This window comes from Halichondria panicea, chromosome 6, assembly GCF_963675165.1.
Source record: "Halichondria panicea chromosome 6, odHalPani1.1, whole genome shotgun sequence".
Taxonomy (NCBI): Eukaryota; Metazoa; Porifera; class Demospongiae; order Suberitida; family Halichondriidae; genus Halichondria; species Halichondria panicea.
The window spans coordinates 3,110,139-3,127,225 of record NC_087382.1 but is presented as its reverse complement, the minus strand read 5'-3'; the positions used below and the strand labels follow the sequence as shown (position 1 = coordinate 3,127,225).

At 39.9% G+C, this 17,087-nt stretch overlaps 4 protein-coding genes across 4 annotated transcripts; 1 reads left to right on the top strand and 3 right to left on the bottom strand.

The window, feature by feature from the left end:
- Nucleotides 1-341: 341 nt before the first annotated feature.
- LOC135336939 (uncharacterized) lies at nt 342-2,507 on the bottom strand. Its single transcript, XM_064532816.1, has one exon. It carries the CDS (start codon nt 2,505-2,507, stop codon nt 492-494), a length of 2,016 nt encoding a protein of 671 aa, XP_064388886.1. The 3' UTR covers nt 342-491.
- A 132-nt stretch (nt 2,508-2,639) lies between these two features.
- LOC135336940 (probable outer membrane protein pmp6) lies at nt 2,640-3,905 on the bottom strand. Its single transcript, XM_064532818.1, has one exon. The coding sequence runs from the start codon at nt 3,657-3,659 to the stop codon at nt 2,640-2,642; it is 1,020 nt and encodes a 339-aa protein (XP_064388888.1). The 5' UTR covers nt 3,660-3,905.
- Nucleotides 3,906-7,676: 3,771 nt separating this feature from the next.
- On the bottom strand, nt 7,677-14,292 carry LOC135337041 (uncharacterized). Its single transcript, XM_064532931.1, has 2 exons — nt 14,155-14,292; nt 7,677-12,228 (listed from the first exon to the last, which is right to left on the bottom strand). The coding sequence occupies exons 1-2, from the start codon at nt 14,210-14,212 to the stop codon at nt 7,865-7,867; spliced, it is 4,422 nt and encodes a 1,473-aa protein (XP_064389001.1). The 5' UTR covers nt 14,213-14,292; the 3' UTR covers nt 7,677-7,864.
- On the top strand, nt 14,173-15,473 carry LOC135337042 (1-phosphatidylinositol 3-phosphate 5-kinase-like). The gene is made up of 3 exons (XM_064532932.1): nt 14,173-14,580; nt 14,715-14,876; nt 15,119-15,473. Exons 1-3 carry the CDS (start codon nt 14,463-14,465, stop codon nt 15,301-15,303), a joined length of 465 nt encoding a protein of 154 aa, XP_064389002.1. The 5' UTR covers nt 14,173-14,462; the 3' UTR covers nt 15,304-15,473.
- The last annotated feature ends 1,614 nt before the right edge of the window (nt 15,474-17,087 follow it).

The following is a 17,087-nucleotide window of genomic DNA, read 5'->3' as shown; positions in this document are numbered from 1 at the left end:
TTGTTAGTATTGACAGATGAGAACTGAGTGATTGTATATATTTGCAGATATCATAGACTCTTTAAGCGCACAGAAATTAAGTGACGATGAAGAAGCTTATCAAGTGAGCGTGTGCCATGTCTAAAAACGGTGGCAAGGATCGAGATTCTGGAGGAACAGGCAATGGTGAGAAATTAACTCTGGAAGGTTCATTTCAACTATATACCTACATAGTGTGGTTTTACTCTTTGGTAATTGACCTCATGAATGTAATAGACTATTGGTAGCGTAGATAATTATGTGTGAATCGAATATTAACAATTCATAATATATACCACAACCATTAAATTGTGTTATCTCTACAAAAAATAAATCTATAAGAATCTACAAAAAAGCCTATCTCTCTTTAAACTATAGTGACATAAACAAGTGCTAACGACAGTAACTGTTGGAACTAACAATGCCTACAAATGTTATTTACATGATAAGGTACCTAAGCTAAATAAAACAATTCACACTTCATTGCGTATGGGGCCGATTTCTGTGTGTGTAACAGCAGGACGATGGTTGACTCTTAGAGGAGGAGGGGCTGGTCTGTAGTCCTCTGTGGTGAGGGGGGCTAGTTCATCCATGTAGGATAGTCTCAGCTGGTCCGGCCTCGTGGCTGGTCTGATGATGGGAGGAGTGATGTAGCGATCAGTGTCAGCTTCTTCCACGGCTCCATCAGTGTAAGGTTGGTTCAAGGCGTCTCTTTGTTCATAGTCGTCTACTGCTTGGAGTAATTCATCTTCATCATTTTCATCGGCTACCAGCTGATACATTTCCCGGGCATTGTTAGCTCGTCGGAGTCTCATGTCTGCAGCACCAGCTCGTAAGTTTTTTATGGTGTCTTCTATCTTCAGCCATGTATTGCTCTTCTTGAGTACGAATTGGTAAAAGTGATAGCAAAGTGTTGTCACAAATAAGGTGAATGATATAGCCATTGAAGTATTGGCTAGTGCTGACTGATCTTTATTTGTATCTTTGACATAAGAGGTGCCAAATGAAAGAATAAAAACATTGAATAGATAGAGAGTTTCGAGGGAATCACAAAACTTACTTTTGTACAAACGATTATTTAGTAGTTTCCAGACAATCAGTCCAACTGATAGAACTCCAGCTGACAGAATAGGGAGGTAAGTGTCGAGAGCCATGGCAGCTACTAGATTATGAATAATTAGAGCAAAGAGAAGCAGTCCCACCCAGTAGCGATGTTTGGGAGTGAATGGAGCATGGTATGCATCCATGAAGCCAGTGTACTTTGTATTCTTGGTCCATATCATAACCTTGGAACAGCGTGGAAACCATTGTCCAAAGAAGAGCAGTACAGTGAACAATCCACCGGCAAAGAGGATTATGGCTGCAGCAACAAACCGAGGGAGGTGATCGCGAGCGAAATATTGTACATTGCCATCAAACAACCAAACTATATCACTTTTACCATCAGGATAGTCCAAGACCCTGTGTTGCAATGCAGCAATGACAAACCGTAAGAGTTTGGAGTAAGAGAGTAGGACGAGTGTGCCTAGGGCAGCAACCGGGTTCCTGTTGGAGAGGAGCGTTGCAAATAAGTCAAAATATTTGCTTAAAATGATAATAAAAAACATTAGAAGAAACAAGTAAGCGGGAAAGACAAGTTGAAGGAGCACTTTTCCTTGAGAGTTCATTCCATTGTAAAAGCATGTCTCGATTCCTAAGTCAAGATTCACCCATGATACAAAAACTGTTAAAAAGTTGTTTAAACTAGAAAAGAAAATTGCTCTATTAGCAGCTACTATGTTGGCGTAAAATATGAGGCCATGAATATTTCCAGTTGCTATAGTGATGTTGAGCACGAGAAATAAAGCAACTAGCAATATGCCAGCCAGCGCAAATGGTATTAGTAGAAGAAGGTAAAGATGAGAGCATTCTTTACAGTTTGACGTAGCCAACACAAGACTGAGTCCTGGTTCACATTCTCCACACAAGACACCTCTTCGATTGTAGGCACACTGTTTGTCAGGGTTGCTTAGACTAATGTTGAATGGTTTTTGTACGCAATAGTCAAATGTACAGTTGCTAACGACATACCATGTTTTGTTGGTGGTATTTATGACTTCTATCCATATGTTGTTATCACTTTCCAGCTTTATGGTCCCATTTTCCTCAGAACAGTTTGTTATCTGATATCCTTGTTGCAAATCTGGATCACAGTCACACTTGCACTCAATATCGGACTGAATTGGTTTGAGTCCACTAGGGCATGTGCAGAGTTCAAAAGAAATATTGATAAGTTGTTTTGAAATTCCCATATTGTTGCATGGACCCTCGGCATAGAGTTCTACTTGAGCAGAGCTGTCTTGTGAGAATACATTGTACTCTAATTCTGTGCACTGATTACCAACTTTCTGTTCAGCCTGTCCTTCTTTAAGACGACCAACTCCACTCGTAGTGATAACAGAACTGCGAATAGTGGCAATTATTGGATTTCCAGCTTGGTCAACAGCCATAACACTGATTTTAAATGTGTGTCCCTTTCTTGTTGAAATAATACTGTAGTGAATTTTGCAAAAAATTACCTGAACAGGCCTAGAGGAGATTGATAATTCGGTGGAGGATTTTATGATGTTATTTATGAAGTCTTATATAGATCCATTTGAAGAAATGTGATACTCAGCACTTTGACTTATTGTACACCTGTCCAACAGACCTCCGTAGATATCCGCTCCTGACTGGGTAGCCGTGTTGTTAGTCATGAATGTGTTGAAATAGTTTAGATCAGAATAGCCTAACTCATACAGTTTAATTGTTTGAATGAAGCAGCCAGCAAAAATAGAGTGAGTTGCAACATTTTCTGTGACTCTTCCTCCACACGCGCTCCTCTGGGTGTCATCTGCCACAAATATCCCTCCTCCGTACTGAGCCAAGTTGTTGTTAATCATTAACTTGACATATCGATCCTGAGTCCTATAATACTGATATACTTCAACCGTTTTAAATAGGTACAGTTTCGAACTTTTCTGTAGATACACTCCACCTCCACTAGTGTTAGCTGTGTTTGAGTCAATGTTGACATATGATTGAGTTAGTTTAATAGTTGAAGATATTGCATGTATACCTCCACCATTCTCAGCAATGTTGTGAGCAAGCTCACTCTGTTTATTTGGAGGAAGTAGATTACCAAATGCATTTTTCATCTGCACTGATTGGAACTCAACTCTACTGGAATATGCATAAATCCCCCCACCATCTTGTGCTGTGTTGTGATAGATCTTTATTGGCTCATTTACAAAGAGTGTACTCTCTCTCAGAAATATCCCTCCTCCAGAGGTAGCTGTGTTGTTGGTGATGATCACTCCTTCTGTGTTAATATATATTTGACTCTGGTCAGAGCTGATGGCTCCACCAAACATACCATGATTGTTACTCAGTGTTGTAGGTCCATTAAACTCGATTCGACTATTGAAAGCATAAATGGGACGACCATTGTTACTGACAATATTCATTCCAGTGAATGTTACATTTGATTGCGAAATGTTCAAACTGGCCATGTTATTAGTAATGTTGGTGTTGGAGATGGACACACTGCCTGAGTAAACACTAATCTCTCCACCACTATAGCCAGCACTGTTGTTTGTCAGCTCACTGTTGGAGATGGACATACTACCTGAGACATCAATGGCTCCACCTAACTGAACAGCTTTGTTATTTGTGAAGGTACACCAAGTGATCACTACAGTACCAGATACCACTTCCACTGCTCCTCCGCTCTCAGCACTGTTATAGTTGAACTCTGTGTTGTTGATCAGTGCGTTGTTTGATTTAATGTAAACTGCTCCTCCATCATTTCTAGTGAACACACTATTTGTTATATACACATCATCAGCCTCAACGTGCAGTGCTCGACCAGTATTATTGTTAAAAAGAGTGCTTTCAATTTTTGCAGTTTGAGTATTAGTAATTTTAACGAGGTGGTTTTCAAAGTCCGAGAAGTAGCAGTCTTTGATGTAAACATCGCGAGAATCGTCAATGGTAAATCCTTGATGTGAGTTCTGTGGTTCAACATTCGCTCCAACGAAACCCAAGCGTTCAATGTTCAATTTAGTAATACTAACAAAACGTATCGCACCGTTGCTATGAAATCCACCTACAGTTGTACTTGTGTTCTGGCAGGTGATTTGCACATGTGAGAAGTTACGAATCAATAACTGCTCAGTTAACACATGATGTCCAGGTAGAAAGCTCAAGGTGAGATTGTCTCCACCAGATAACAGGTCTGTTTGAACAAGCTGCTCGAGAGTGAAACAAGTTCCATTTCCATATTCATTACACGAGTCAGTTGAATCCACTGGCACAATGTGATAGTGCTCACTCCTGGTAACAGTAGCTAGGGTCAGTAGTACTAACCAGCTGAGAATACTTCTAGACAGCATATCTGAGATTGTATGATGGTTACTATATAATTATTATGATTATGTTGCACGCAAATGGCTATATAAATAGCTGCATACCGTCTAGTGCAAATTATAATCTTCAACTCACTGTTTAATGAATGTTGCACGCTTTTTTGTTTCGCTACTTTTGCAATAGTTAACAAGCGCTCTTTCACATCTAGAATTGAAATAATTATGGTAATTATATAGAGATGTGTATCTATACAGGAGTGCATGAATAGGAGTATACGTATCAAACACATTCCCTTCCCGGCTTTCCTCTTGCTACGTCACAAATACTTGTAGTTGTATTATAAACTGTGAAGTATAGGAAATGTACCAAACTAACCACATGCACACCTGTGTGTATTCACACTAGAGTAAGTCGCCGAACTCCGTCAGACATCAAAGTGTGCCAGGTAAAAGGGCGTGTAACGCACAAACAAACAAGACTGATTCAAACTAATTACTACGGTGGCCCTGACGTATACACCTACTCCATTTTGCATTTGCGGTTCATTTCGCAGTTCACCTGCGCTTCTGCAGTTCAACTACGCTTCTGCAGTTGGCTTCTGTAGTTGGCAGTTGACTTTTGCAGTTGGCTTTTGCAGTTGGCTTTTGCAGTTGGCAGTGGACTTTTGCAGTTGCTCAATCACAATGATCACAATTCCATATGATTTACAGCATTAAGGACATAGAAATATTATACAGCAGAACCTAGAAATGCTGCATGATAGCAAGCCTGTATAACAGGTTACCATAATAATTTATATAATAATAATAATTAGAACAACATATATTTCTATAAGAAACAGGCAAGCCAATGATTATGCTGGCTATAGCTACCTGTGTCTAATATCTCTGCTGTGTCTGTCTGTGTTTGAACAATTATTTGTAAGGTCTCCACGAGTAAAAACATTTCATCAACAATGTCTGCATAGTCTTATTACCCGTATATACCGTTGAGTTATTGCAAATGTGCCATGATAAAACACAGACAGACACAGCAGAGATATTAGAATTATACACAGCTATAGCTAGCTATAGCCAGCATAATTATTCTCTTGCCTGTTTCTTATTAAAGCACATGTTGATGTCATGTGAGATTGTGAGATTGAGCAACTGACTTTTTCAACTGCAGAAGCGAACTGCAGAAGCGAACTGCAAAAATGAACTGCAAAAGCGAACTGCAGAAGCGCAGTTGAACTGCAAAATGAACCGCAAACGCGAAATGGAGCAGGTGTATACCTCAGGGCCACCGTAAATTACACACACTAACAGATGGCCATGGGCTTATTATCCAGCGAAAACTTGGATAGGCCAAGTCGCTTCCAGTCCGAGGAGTGATAACTTGAAAAAACTACCGATTTTCGTCAGAACGTCAGTCAGCAATATTCTAGCTATAAGCGCTAATAATACAGCACCTATAGTTATAAGCGCTATATATTAGCGCTTATAGCTAGAATATTGCTGACTCAGCACTTTACAACCTCAAAAAAAACAAGTGTAGCTCCGCTTTGCAAGGTCACCTGATTCTGGGAATTGCTCCACTCTGTACTGCACTCTATCTAGATTGTACTCAGCTTGTGTCAGTTTGCTCTAGCTGTGTAGTTTGGCAAAAACGGGGATCGGTACGTTCTGACAAAAATCGAAAAATTCAGTAGTTTTTTCCAAGTTATCACTGCTCGGACTGGAAGCAACTTGGCCTATCCAAGTTTTCGCTGGACAATAGGCCCATGGCCATCTGTTAGTGTGTGTAATTAGTTTGAATCAGTCTTGTTTTGTTTGTGCGTATTATAATTATAAATGTTACACGCCCTTTTACCTGACGCACTTTGATGTCTGACAGAGTTCGGCGACTTACTCACACTGTCGACAGTCACTCTTGTGATGTCAGGTGAATTTCACCATAAGTGTATTCATATACTCTGTGATAACTACGTTATGTATAGTATGACACAGCTACTGGTACACATCCATGAGTTGTGATAGTCGACTATTTGTGTTGTATCTCTTGGAGAGTTCCTGCATTGATACTGCTTCAGGTGTATGTTGATGATCCATCATGGACGTTATGCTAGCACTAGTACTAGTACTGTGGACTTCTTCTCAATTAATTACTAGTGTTTAGGTCTGTTTTGTATCATAATTGTTGATATGAACGATTTAATTAATAAACTCGTATGGAAACAGTTAATGCAATCAAGAAACGACTAATAAACACATTCAGAGTAGAGGGTGACTATTGTGTTGAGTTGAACAGTTTATCTTTGACCACTTGTCCCATGAGACCGTGGACAGCCTCTATATAGTTGCCTATAGTATAATAACCTGTTCTTCCCCTCCAGCAATTTACTGCAACCCAGTGTACGTGTACCCTCCCTCACTCCAAGTGCGTACTGATGCAGGCCATACTATAGCCGACACTGAGTTCCTGGCACAGAACGCCATCATGGACTACTCTCTACTCACTTGCATCGATGACTCCACGGGAGAACTTGTCGTCGGAATTATTGGTGAGCTTGTGAGGGGACGGGGCAATTGAAACACGTTTATTGTCTGCATGCACAATGGGACCAATAATTATTTTCAACACATGAGCTCCTCCCCCTTGCATGTCTTATAATAATATAAAAGATCCCCCAGACTCTCCCGGCCTCAGTTGCATGTACATACTAGGTACTATACTACACAGAGAAAAATTGTGCTGAAACTGCATGAGATTTCTTCCTGCATGACTGAGGTAACTTCTCCCGACATTGCTGTTTTAGTTTAGAGTGTTCAAGGTGATGTACTGTAGCTCAGCTAAAGCATGTAATGTACAACTGCTTGTACCGATTACATGTTATGCATGTACTTCACTCAACTTGTTATTGCATGCGGAATCCATGGAAGTTATACTTGCCCCTAATCTGCCGGACCTGGTGCCTACAAACGTTAGATACAGCAGTATACCATTGTATGCATGTCGACTTCTTAAGACAACACTTATTTTAAAGTTGATAATCAGTATTGACAGATGAGAACTGAGTGATTGTATATATTTGTAGATTTCATGGACTCTTTATAAGCACGGAAAGTGGTGGCAAGGATCGAGATTCTGGAGGGAACAGGCAATGGTGAGAAATTAACTCTGGAAGGTTCATTTAAACTATACACCTACATAGTGTGGTTTTACTCTTTGGTAATTGACCTCATGAATGTAATCTATTGGTAACGTAGATAATTATGTGTGAATCGAAACAATTCATATATAGCACAACCATTAAATTTTGTTATCTCTACAAAAAATAAATCTATAAAAATCTACAAAAAAGCATATCTCTCTTTAAACTATAGTGACATAAACAAGTGCTAACGACAGTAACTGTTGGAACTAACAATTATGCCTACAAATGTTTACATGATAAGGTACCTCAGCTAAATAAGACAGTTCACACTTCATTGCGTATGGGGGCGATTTCTGTTCGTGTAACAGCAGGACGATGGTTGACTCTTGGAGGGGGAGGGGCTGGTCTGTAGTCCTCTGTGGTGAGGGGGGCTAGTATGTCCAGGGCAGGCTCTCTCAGCTGGTCCGGCCTCGTGGCTGGTCTGATGATGGGAGGAGTGATGTAACGATCAGGGTCAGCTTCTTCCACAGCTCCATCAGTGTAAGGTGGCGGGTCCACAATGTCTATTTGCTCAGCTATAAATTGCTCATCGTCATCATTGGCTGCAAGCTGATGCATCACCATGGTGTTGTTTGGTTGTCTGTTTTTTTTGTCTACAACACCAGTTCTCAAGTTCTTACCACATTTCTTTATCTTGGGCCATATTTTGGTCTTCTTTAGTATGAAGTGGTGGAAATGGTAGCTGATGATTGTCACAAAAAGGATGAAAGCTATAGACATTGAAATAATAGTCAGTGTTTCTTGCTGTCGGTGTGTTTCAACAACATAGGAAGTGCCATAAGATAGAATGCAGAGATTAAGCAGAAATAACGTTTCTAGATATTCACTCAGTTGTTTTTTGTGTACTCGGTTGGTCAATGTTATCAGTCCAACTGCAATACAACCAGATGATAGCACAGGGAGAGACGTATCTGGAGCCATGGCAGCTACTAGATTATGAGCAATCAGAGCAAAGAGGAGCAGTCCCACCCAGTAGCGATGCTTGGGAGTGAATGGAGCATGGTATACATCCATGAAGCCAGTGTAGTATGTGTTCTTGGTCCATATCATAACCTTGAAACAGCGTGGAAACCATTGTCCAAAGAAGAGCAGTACAGTGAACAATCCACCGGCAATGAGAATTATGACAGCAGCAACAAACTGAGGGATGTGTTTGGGAGTAAAGTATGGCACGTTGCCGTCAAACAACCAAACAGTCTTGGTTGGTTCGTCAGGATATTCCAAGACCCTGTTTTGTAATGCAGCAACGATAAACCGTAAGAATTTAGAATAAGAGAGTAGGACGAGTGTGCCTAGGGCAGCAACTGGGTTCCTGTTAGAGAGGAGCTTTGCAAATGAGTCAAAGTACTTGCTCAATATTATAATGAGAAACATAAGAAGAAACAAGTAAGCTGGGAAGATAAGTTGAAGGAGCACTTTTCCTTGAGAGTTCATCCCATCATAAAAGCATGCCTCGATTCCAAGGTCAAGATTCACCCATGATACAAAAACTGTTAAAAAGTTGTTTAAACTAAGAAAGAAAATTGCTCTATTAGCAGCTACTATGTTGGCGTAAAAAATGAGGCCATGAATATTTCCAGTTGCTATAGTGATGTTGAGCACGAGAATTAAAGCAACTAGCAATATGCCTGCCAGCGCAAATGGTATTAGTAGAAGAAGGTAAAGATTAGAGCATTCTTTACAGTTGGACGTACCCAACACAAGACTGAGTCCTGGTTTACATTCTCCACACAAGACACCACTTCGATTGTGGGCACATTGTTCGTCAGGGTTACTTAGACTGATGTTGACTGGTTTTTCTACACAATAGTCAAATGTACAGTTACTAACAACATAACCTGTTCCGCTGGTGGTATTAGTCACTCCTATCCATATGTTGTTATTGCTTTCCAACTTTATGGTACCATTTTCCTCAGAACAGTTTGTTATCTGATATCTTTGTTGCAAGTCTGGATCACAGTCACACCTGCACTCAATATCGGACTGAATTGGCTGAAGTCCAATAGGGCATATGCAGGGTTGAAAATAAATATTTATAAGTTGTCTTGAAATTCCCAAATTGATGCATGGACCCTCGGCATAGAGTTCCACTTGAGCAGAGCTGTCTTGTGAGAATACATTGTACTCTAATTCTGTGCACTGATTGCCAACTTTCTGTTTTGCCTGTCCTTCTTTGAAACAATCACGTCCACTCTCACTGACAACAGAACTGTGAATTGTGGCATTCATTTGATTTCCAACTTGGTCAACAGCCATAACGCTGACTTTAAATGTGTGTCCTTTTTTTGTAGAACCACAGTCATTTTGTGAATAGTTACAAAACATAACCTGAACAGGCCTAGAGGATATTGATAATTCAGTGGAGGATTTTACAGTGTTTTGGATGTAGTCCAATCCAGATCCATTTGAAGAAACGGGATATTCAGCATTTTGACTTGCTGTACACCTGTCCAACAGACCTCCGTAGATGTCTGCTCCTGACTGGGTAGCCGTGTTGTTAGTCATGAATGTGTTGAAATAGTTTATATTAGAGTATATTCGACCATACAGATTAATTGTTTGAATGAAACAGTCAGAAAAAATAGTTTGAGTTGCATCCGTTTCTGTGGCCCCTCCTCCACACGCGCTCCTCTGTGTGTCATCTGCCACAAATATCCCTCCTCCGTACTGAGCCGAGTTATTGTTCATCAGTAACTTGACATATATTCTATCCAGAATTTCTGCATTCGTTTTAAATAGGTACAGTTTCGAACTTTGCTGTAGATACACTCCACCTCCACTAGTGTCAGCTGTGTTTGAGTCAATGTTGACGTAGGAATGAGTGAGGTCAATAGTTGAAGATACTGCATGTATACCTCCACCATTCTCAGCAATGTTGTGAGCAATCTCACTCTGTTTATTTGGAGGAAGTGGGTGACCGTATGCACCTACCATCTGCACTGATTGGAACTCAACTCTACTGGAATATGCATAAATCCCCCCACCATCCTGTGCTGTGTTTTGGTTGATCTCTATAGGCTCGTTTACAAAGAGTGTACTCTCTCTCAGAAATATCCCTCCTCCAGAGGTAGCTGTGTTGTTTGTGATGATCACTTCTTGTGTGTTAATATATATTTGACTCTGGTCAGCGCTGATGGCTCCACCAAACACACCATGATTGTTACTCAGTGTTGTAGGTCCATTAAACTCGATTCGACTATTGAAAGCATAAATGGGACGACCATTGTTACTGACAATATTCATTCCAGTGAATGTTACATTTGATTGCGAAATGTTCAAACTGGCCATATTATTAGTAATGTCAGTGTTGTTGATGATCAAGGTGGAAGAGTGGAAGACATCAATTGCTCCACCCTCTTTAGCACTGTTGTGTGTCAGCTCGCTGTTGGAGATGGATACACTGCCTGAGTAAACATCAATCGCTCCACCATAGTCAGCACTGTTGTTTGTCAGCTCACTGTTGGAGATGGACGCACTGCCTGAGAAAACATTAATCACTCCACCATAGTCAGCACTGTTGTTTGTCAGCTCACTGTTGGAGATGGACGCACTACCTGAGTAAACATAAATCGCTCCACCAAAGTCAGCACTGTTGTTTGTCAGCTCACTGTTGGAGATGGACACACTACCTGAGTAAACATAAATCGCTCCACCAATGTCAGCACTGTTGTTTGTCAGCTCACTGTTGGAGATGTATACACTGCCTGAGGTAACAACAATCGCTCCACCAAAGTCAGCACTGTTGTGTGTCAGCTCACTGTTGGAGATGGACGCACTACCTGAGTCAACATCAATCACTCCACCATAGTCAGCACTGTTGTGTGTCAGCTCACTGTTGGAGATGGACACACTACCTGAGTTAACATGAATCGCTCCACCTAACTGCACAGCTTTGTTATTTGTGAAGTTACACCAAGTGATCACTACAGCACCAGATACCACTTCCACTGCTCCTCCGTTCTCAGCACTGTTGTAGTTGAACTCTGTGTTGTTGATCAGTGCGTTGTTTGATTCAATGTCAACTGCACCACCATCATTTCTAGTGAACTCACTATTTGTTATGTACACATCATCAGCCTCAACGTACAGGGCCTGGCCAGTATTATTGTTAAAAAGAGTGCTTTCAATTGTTGCAGTTTGAGTATTAGTAATTTTAACGAGGTGGTTTTCAAAGTCCGAGAAGTAGCAGTCGTTGATGTAAACATCGCGAGAATCGTCAATGGTCAATCCTTGATGTGAGTTCTGTGGTTCAACATTCGCTCCAACGAAACCCAAGCGTTCAATGTTCAATTTGGTAATACTAACAAAACGTATCGCACCGTTGCTATGGAATCCAACTACAGTTGTACTTGTGTTCTGGCCGGTGATTTGCACATGTGAAAAGTTACGAATCAGTAACTGCTCAGTTAACACATGATCTCCAGGTAGAAAACTCAAGGTGAGATTGTCTCCATCAGATAACAGGTCTGTTTGAACAAGCTGCTCGAGAGTGAAACAAGTTCCATTTCCATATCCGTCACACAAGTCGGTTGAATCCACTGGCACAATGTGATAGTGCTCACTCCTGGTAACAGTAGCTAGGCTCAGCAGCAACACTAACCAGCTGAGAATACTTCTAGACAGCATATCTGAGGTTGTATGATGGTTACTATAATTATTATTAATTTTATATTTAGCAAATGTCTAAATAGTTGCACACCGTCTAGTGCAGATTATCAACTCATGCACTATTTAATGGATGTTGCACGCTTTTTTGTTTCACTATACTTTTGCAATAGTCAACAAGTGCTCTTTCACACCTAAAATTGAAGTATGGTATATAGAGATGTGTATCTATACAGGAGTGCACGAATAAGGAGTACCTTAATGTTACTATTATAGACGGGTAGTAAATTTAGAGTTTTCAGATTTTCTCTGTTTTTAGGGTACTAATTTTGGCGGATTTGTAGCAAATTCATTAGCACAGTATTTGTCAAAAGATGTACAAGTATGAGTTTTAAGGTTGAATGGAAAGTTTAGAGTCAGATACAGATGAAAAAAGGGCTAGCTTGCTTAGCATACTCTCAAAAGTACATTAGAAAAAAGAAATGTTTTATTTAATTATATTCTCCTCTTTCTTGTACATGCCGTAGATCTCAGTCTCTATAATTCATTTAGCAAATTCGCTAAAATTAGTACCCGTTTATAATAGTAACAATAAGATATTATCACTATAATTATGTGTCAAACACATTCCATTCCAGGCTTTCCTCTTGCTACGTCACAAATACTTGTAGTTTATAAACTGTGAAGTAGGAAATGTAACACGATGCGTGTATTCACATTACACACTGTCAACAGACACTCTTGTGATGTCAGGTGAATTTCACCATAAGTGTCTTCATATACTCTGTGATAACTAAGTAAGTATGACGCAGCTACTGAACAATCTACACTTGCGCATTGTCTATAAAAGTACGTGGGTCAGATACTCCTATTCCTGGTATCTGTATACTAAGTTTCCAAATCAGGATATACTCCCTACAGCTGGACCTCTAAATTCTCTAATTATGTCAACGATATATGTAGGTACATAATTATCATGGCCAAACTGGGTGTTTTCCGGAAAATACCCAGTTTGGCCATGATATGCACCTATAATACCCTAGGGCTTTCCAGATTTAACTTGTCCTACTTAGATATGAGCATTCCTTTTAATAATATTCTTTTCCAATACCCCTTCAGAATTGCGTATTGCGTATTGTGTATTAATAGGTGCATATACGTAATTATGCAAAGCAATTGTTGATGTTTTGATTTTTCCCTGTAGCAGTTGGATTGTTTTGACCCAATTAAGCATCAAGGCATCTCCTGTTCAGTAACACATTACATGATGGACTCAAGTATCTGAACTCCTGTGCCCCCCCCTGGTGAGTACAGACCCCCCACAGTGGGGCTATAATTATTACAACGTATAATATAACAGCCTGTCTACCTGTGAGACCCTCTATTTATTAACTGCATGCATGTACACATATCTATTACTGTATGTATAATATATGTATCACTACGATTCCACTAACCTATATATATTAAAGCTAGCCTCCTTCACAGGCCTTGGATTGAGGCTAGTATATAAAGCTAGCCTCCTTCACAGGCCTTGGATTGAGGCTAGTATATATACTTCACAGGCCTTGGATTGAGGCTAGTATATATATAAAGCTAGCCTCCTTCACAGGCCTTGGATTGAGGCTAGTATATAAAGCTAGCCTCCTTCACAGGCCTTGGATTGAGGCTAGTATATATACTTCACAGGCCTTGGATTGAGGCTAGTATATATATAAAGCTAGCCTCCTTCACAGGCCTTGGATTGAGGCTAGTATATAAAGCTAGCCTCCTTCACAGGCCTTGGATTGAGGTTAGTATATAAAGCTAGCCTCCTTCACAGGCCTTGGATTGAGGCTAGTATATAAAGCTAGCCTCCTTCACAGGCCTTGGATTGAGGTTAGTATATATAGCTGGTTTCGGCTGTAAAGTTAAATTGTCTATAGTGCAGATTATAGTCTTCAACTCACGTTTAACGGATGTAACTTTTTTTTGTTTCACTACACTTTTGCTATTTTCCACATGCATGCAACTGCTCTTGTATAATTATTCAACCACCTCTCCCTGTTTTGAGGTAGACTCAGTACTTGCTGTGTGGTTCCTCTAAATATAGAGTCCAGAGTATCCTGTTTGGAAAACGTTAAAAGTATTGAGACTCCCACATCGTGAGATATGTACTATTACATGTCAGTTTATTGAAACAAGATACTCCCAATTAACAACGTACTGCATTGACTCATATAGTTTTGGAGCCAATCATACATTTCATGTCATCGGTATGTGTCATGTCGTTATAAACAAGGTGTTCGATTTGAAGGGCTCCATGAGAAGTCGATTCATTGATCCATCTAAAGAGAGCAGTTGGGACGTACTGTTGGATGAGAACTACCTTCAATGTACATGATACTTATTTAAACTAACTGTCAGCTGATTTAGTAGCACACGAGAAGCTTGCATGAAATCACTGCTGTAGTATCTCGAGTATAGAAAGCGTCCGAGTCCTATTAATAACTTTGATCTCCCCCTCCAGCAATTTGCTGCAACCCAGTGTATGTGTACCCCCACTCCAAGTGCGTACTGATGCAGGCCATACTAGCCGACACTGAGTTCCTGGCACAGAATGCCATCATGGACTACTCTCTACTCACTTGCATCGATGACTCCACGAGAGAACTTGTCGTTGGAATTATTGGTAAGCTTGTAAGGGGGCGGGGAAGTGTGTGTGTGGCTTGTAAAACAACAAGCTATACGTCGTTCAGTTCCTCTCGACGTTTGTTGATTGTGATTGTGCCATAAAAAGTGTTTGTTCTAAAAAAATTAATGATGTCTTTTACCTTAATCACGAGTTGCAATCCGTTTGTCAATTTAATAGTTGTGAACGTCAAGTGTATTAATTTTGTGATTATAATTATATTCCTTCTCCCTCCCCAATAGACTATATCCATACCTTTACGCTGGATAAGAGGGTGGAAATGTTCCTCAAGAAGACAGCTGGGAAGACGCTACCAACTGTCGTGTACCCTGAACTCTACCGTAAGAGATTCTGTGAGGCAATGGACAAATATTTCACAGTAGTGCCTGATAAATGGACAGGGCTAGGTGCAGACGTCAAGTACTAGCATTGTATTAACTATAAAATTATTATAATTATGTGTGTCATGTCTCCGTCGTGGTTTTGTTTTTATTGATCAAAGCATCACTGTAATGTGACTATGTTCTCTGTCTTCAATTGTTATTTCTGAAATGTTGATGGAAATGTGCTGTCAGTGCTTTTGTTGCTGAATTGAAACACTATTGTCTGCATGCATGTTAAAACACAATGGGATCAGACATCACATGAGCCCCTCCCCCTTGCATGTCTATAATTATTATATCCATAATTATAATTATATGTCTGAAGATGCCTCAGGCCAGCCAGGCTCCCTCAGCTGTACACTGTAAAAAAATGATTGAAAAAAAGTGCGGTGGACACACTAAAACCGTCGCATATAGCACGCTTTTTTGAAAAAGTGTGCTATATGCGACGGTTTTAGTGTGCTCACCGCACTTTTTTTTTTACAGTGTACGGTATACATATATACTAGATACTATGCAGAGAAATTGTTATAACTATACTTCCTGACCTTGTTGTTTAGAGTGTGTTCAAGGTGATGTACTGTAGCTCAGCTAAAGCTTGTAATGTACAACTGCTTGTACCGATTATTATAATGTACTTCACTTAACTTGTTTGCATATGGAATGCATGGAAGTTATGCTCACATAATCTGCCAGACTTGCATGGCACTACTATACGGTTACAGCAGCAGTACCATTTTTGTGTGCATGCATGTATGCATGTGGACCTCTTGAGGACAACACTTGGTTGAATTGTTAGTATTGACAGATGAGAACTGAGTGATTGTATATATTTGCAGATATCATGGACTCTTCGGGCACGGAAAGTGATGATGAAAAAGTTTATCAAGTGAGCGTGCGATGTCTAAAAACAGTGGCAAGGATAGAGATTCTGGAGAGAACAGGCAATGGTGAGAAATTAACGCTGCATGGAAGGTTCATTTAAACTACAGTGCCTTAATTCAGCTTTGAGAGTAAACACCACAATAGGGTGAGTAGTTGTACTTAAATGTATCTCAAGATTAGAACATTTCTAAGAAATTGTGCTGATACCAATGTATAGGTGAATGAATAAGCTACAACATTATTCAAAAATATTTCCTCAAAAGTTGTTGTAATGGGAAATCGTTTTAGGTGAAAATGGGTGTGATCGTAAAAAAATATGTGTAACATCAAATATCTTCAGAACTAAAGTATTTCTGGATACATTTTTTCCATCAAAAGATAGAACATAAAGTGCAAAAACAATTATAGACCTTAGACGACAAATTTGCTTGAGTTCCATTGCTAAGCGAAAATATCCCATAATTGAGTACGTGTACTTATGTAAGCTCTACGTAACCATGCATAATATGATAGGTTAACTATTCAGGAATGTTGCGCCAAAGTTCCATACCTTAGCCGAAAACGATTGGTCTTTTCCATCGCTAAGCGATTGTCCACTATAAAAATGTTGGTGTTATATAAACCACCACATACCCACCACCTTTGGTTGCCCTGGAAATGTTTTTGGATGAGTTTTAGATAATTTGTTCACCAACACAATGGTATCATAATGTTTTCTTAGAAATGTTCCAATCCCAAAATATTTACCAATACGCACCAAATTGCGTTTATTTACTCTATATAGGCTGAATCAGGAGTGTATGAAGAGGAGTATCCAACTGTAGCAGTTGTAGTGTAAACCAGGTTCCGGTATGAGTATGTCATACCACGTCACTATCAGACCGCATCTCAAGTAGGTGCGTAGGTGTAGTGGTTAATTAGTTTAAAATGATATCAGCATACA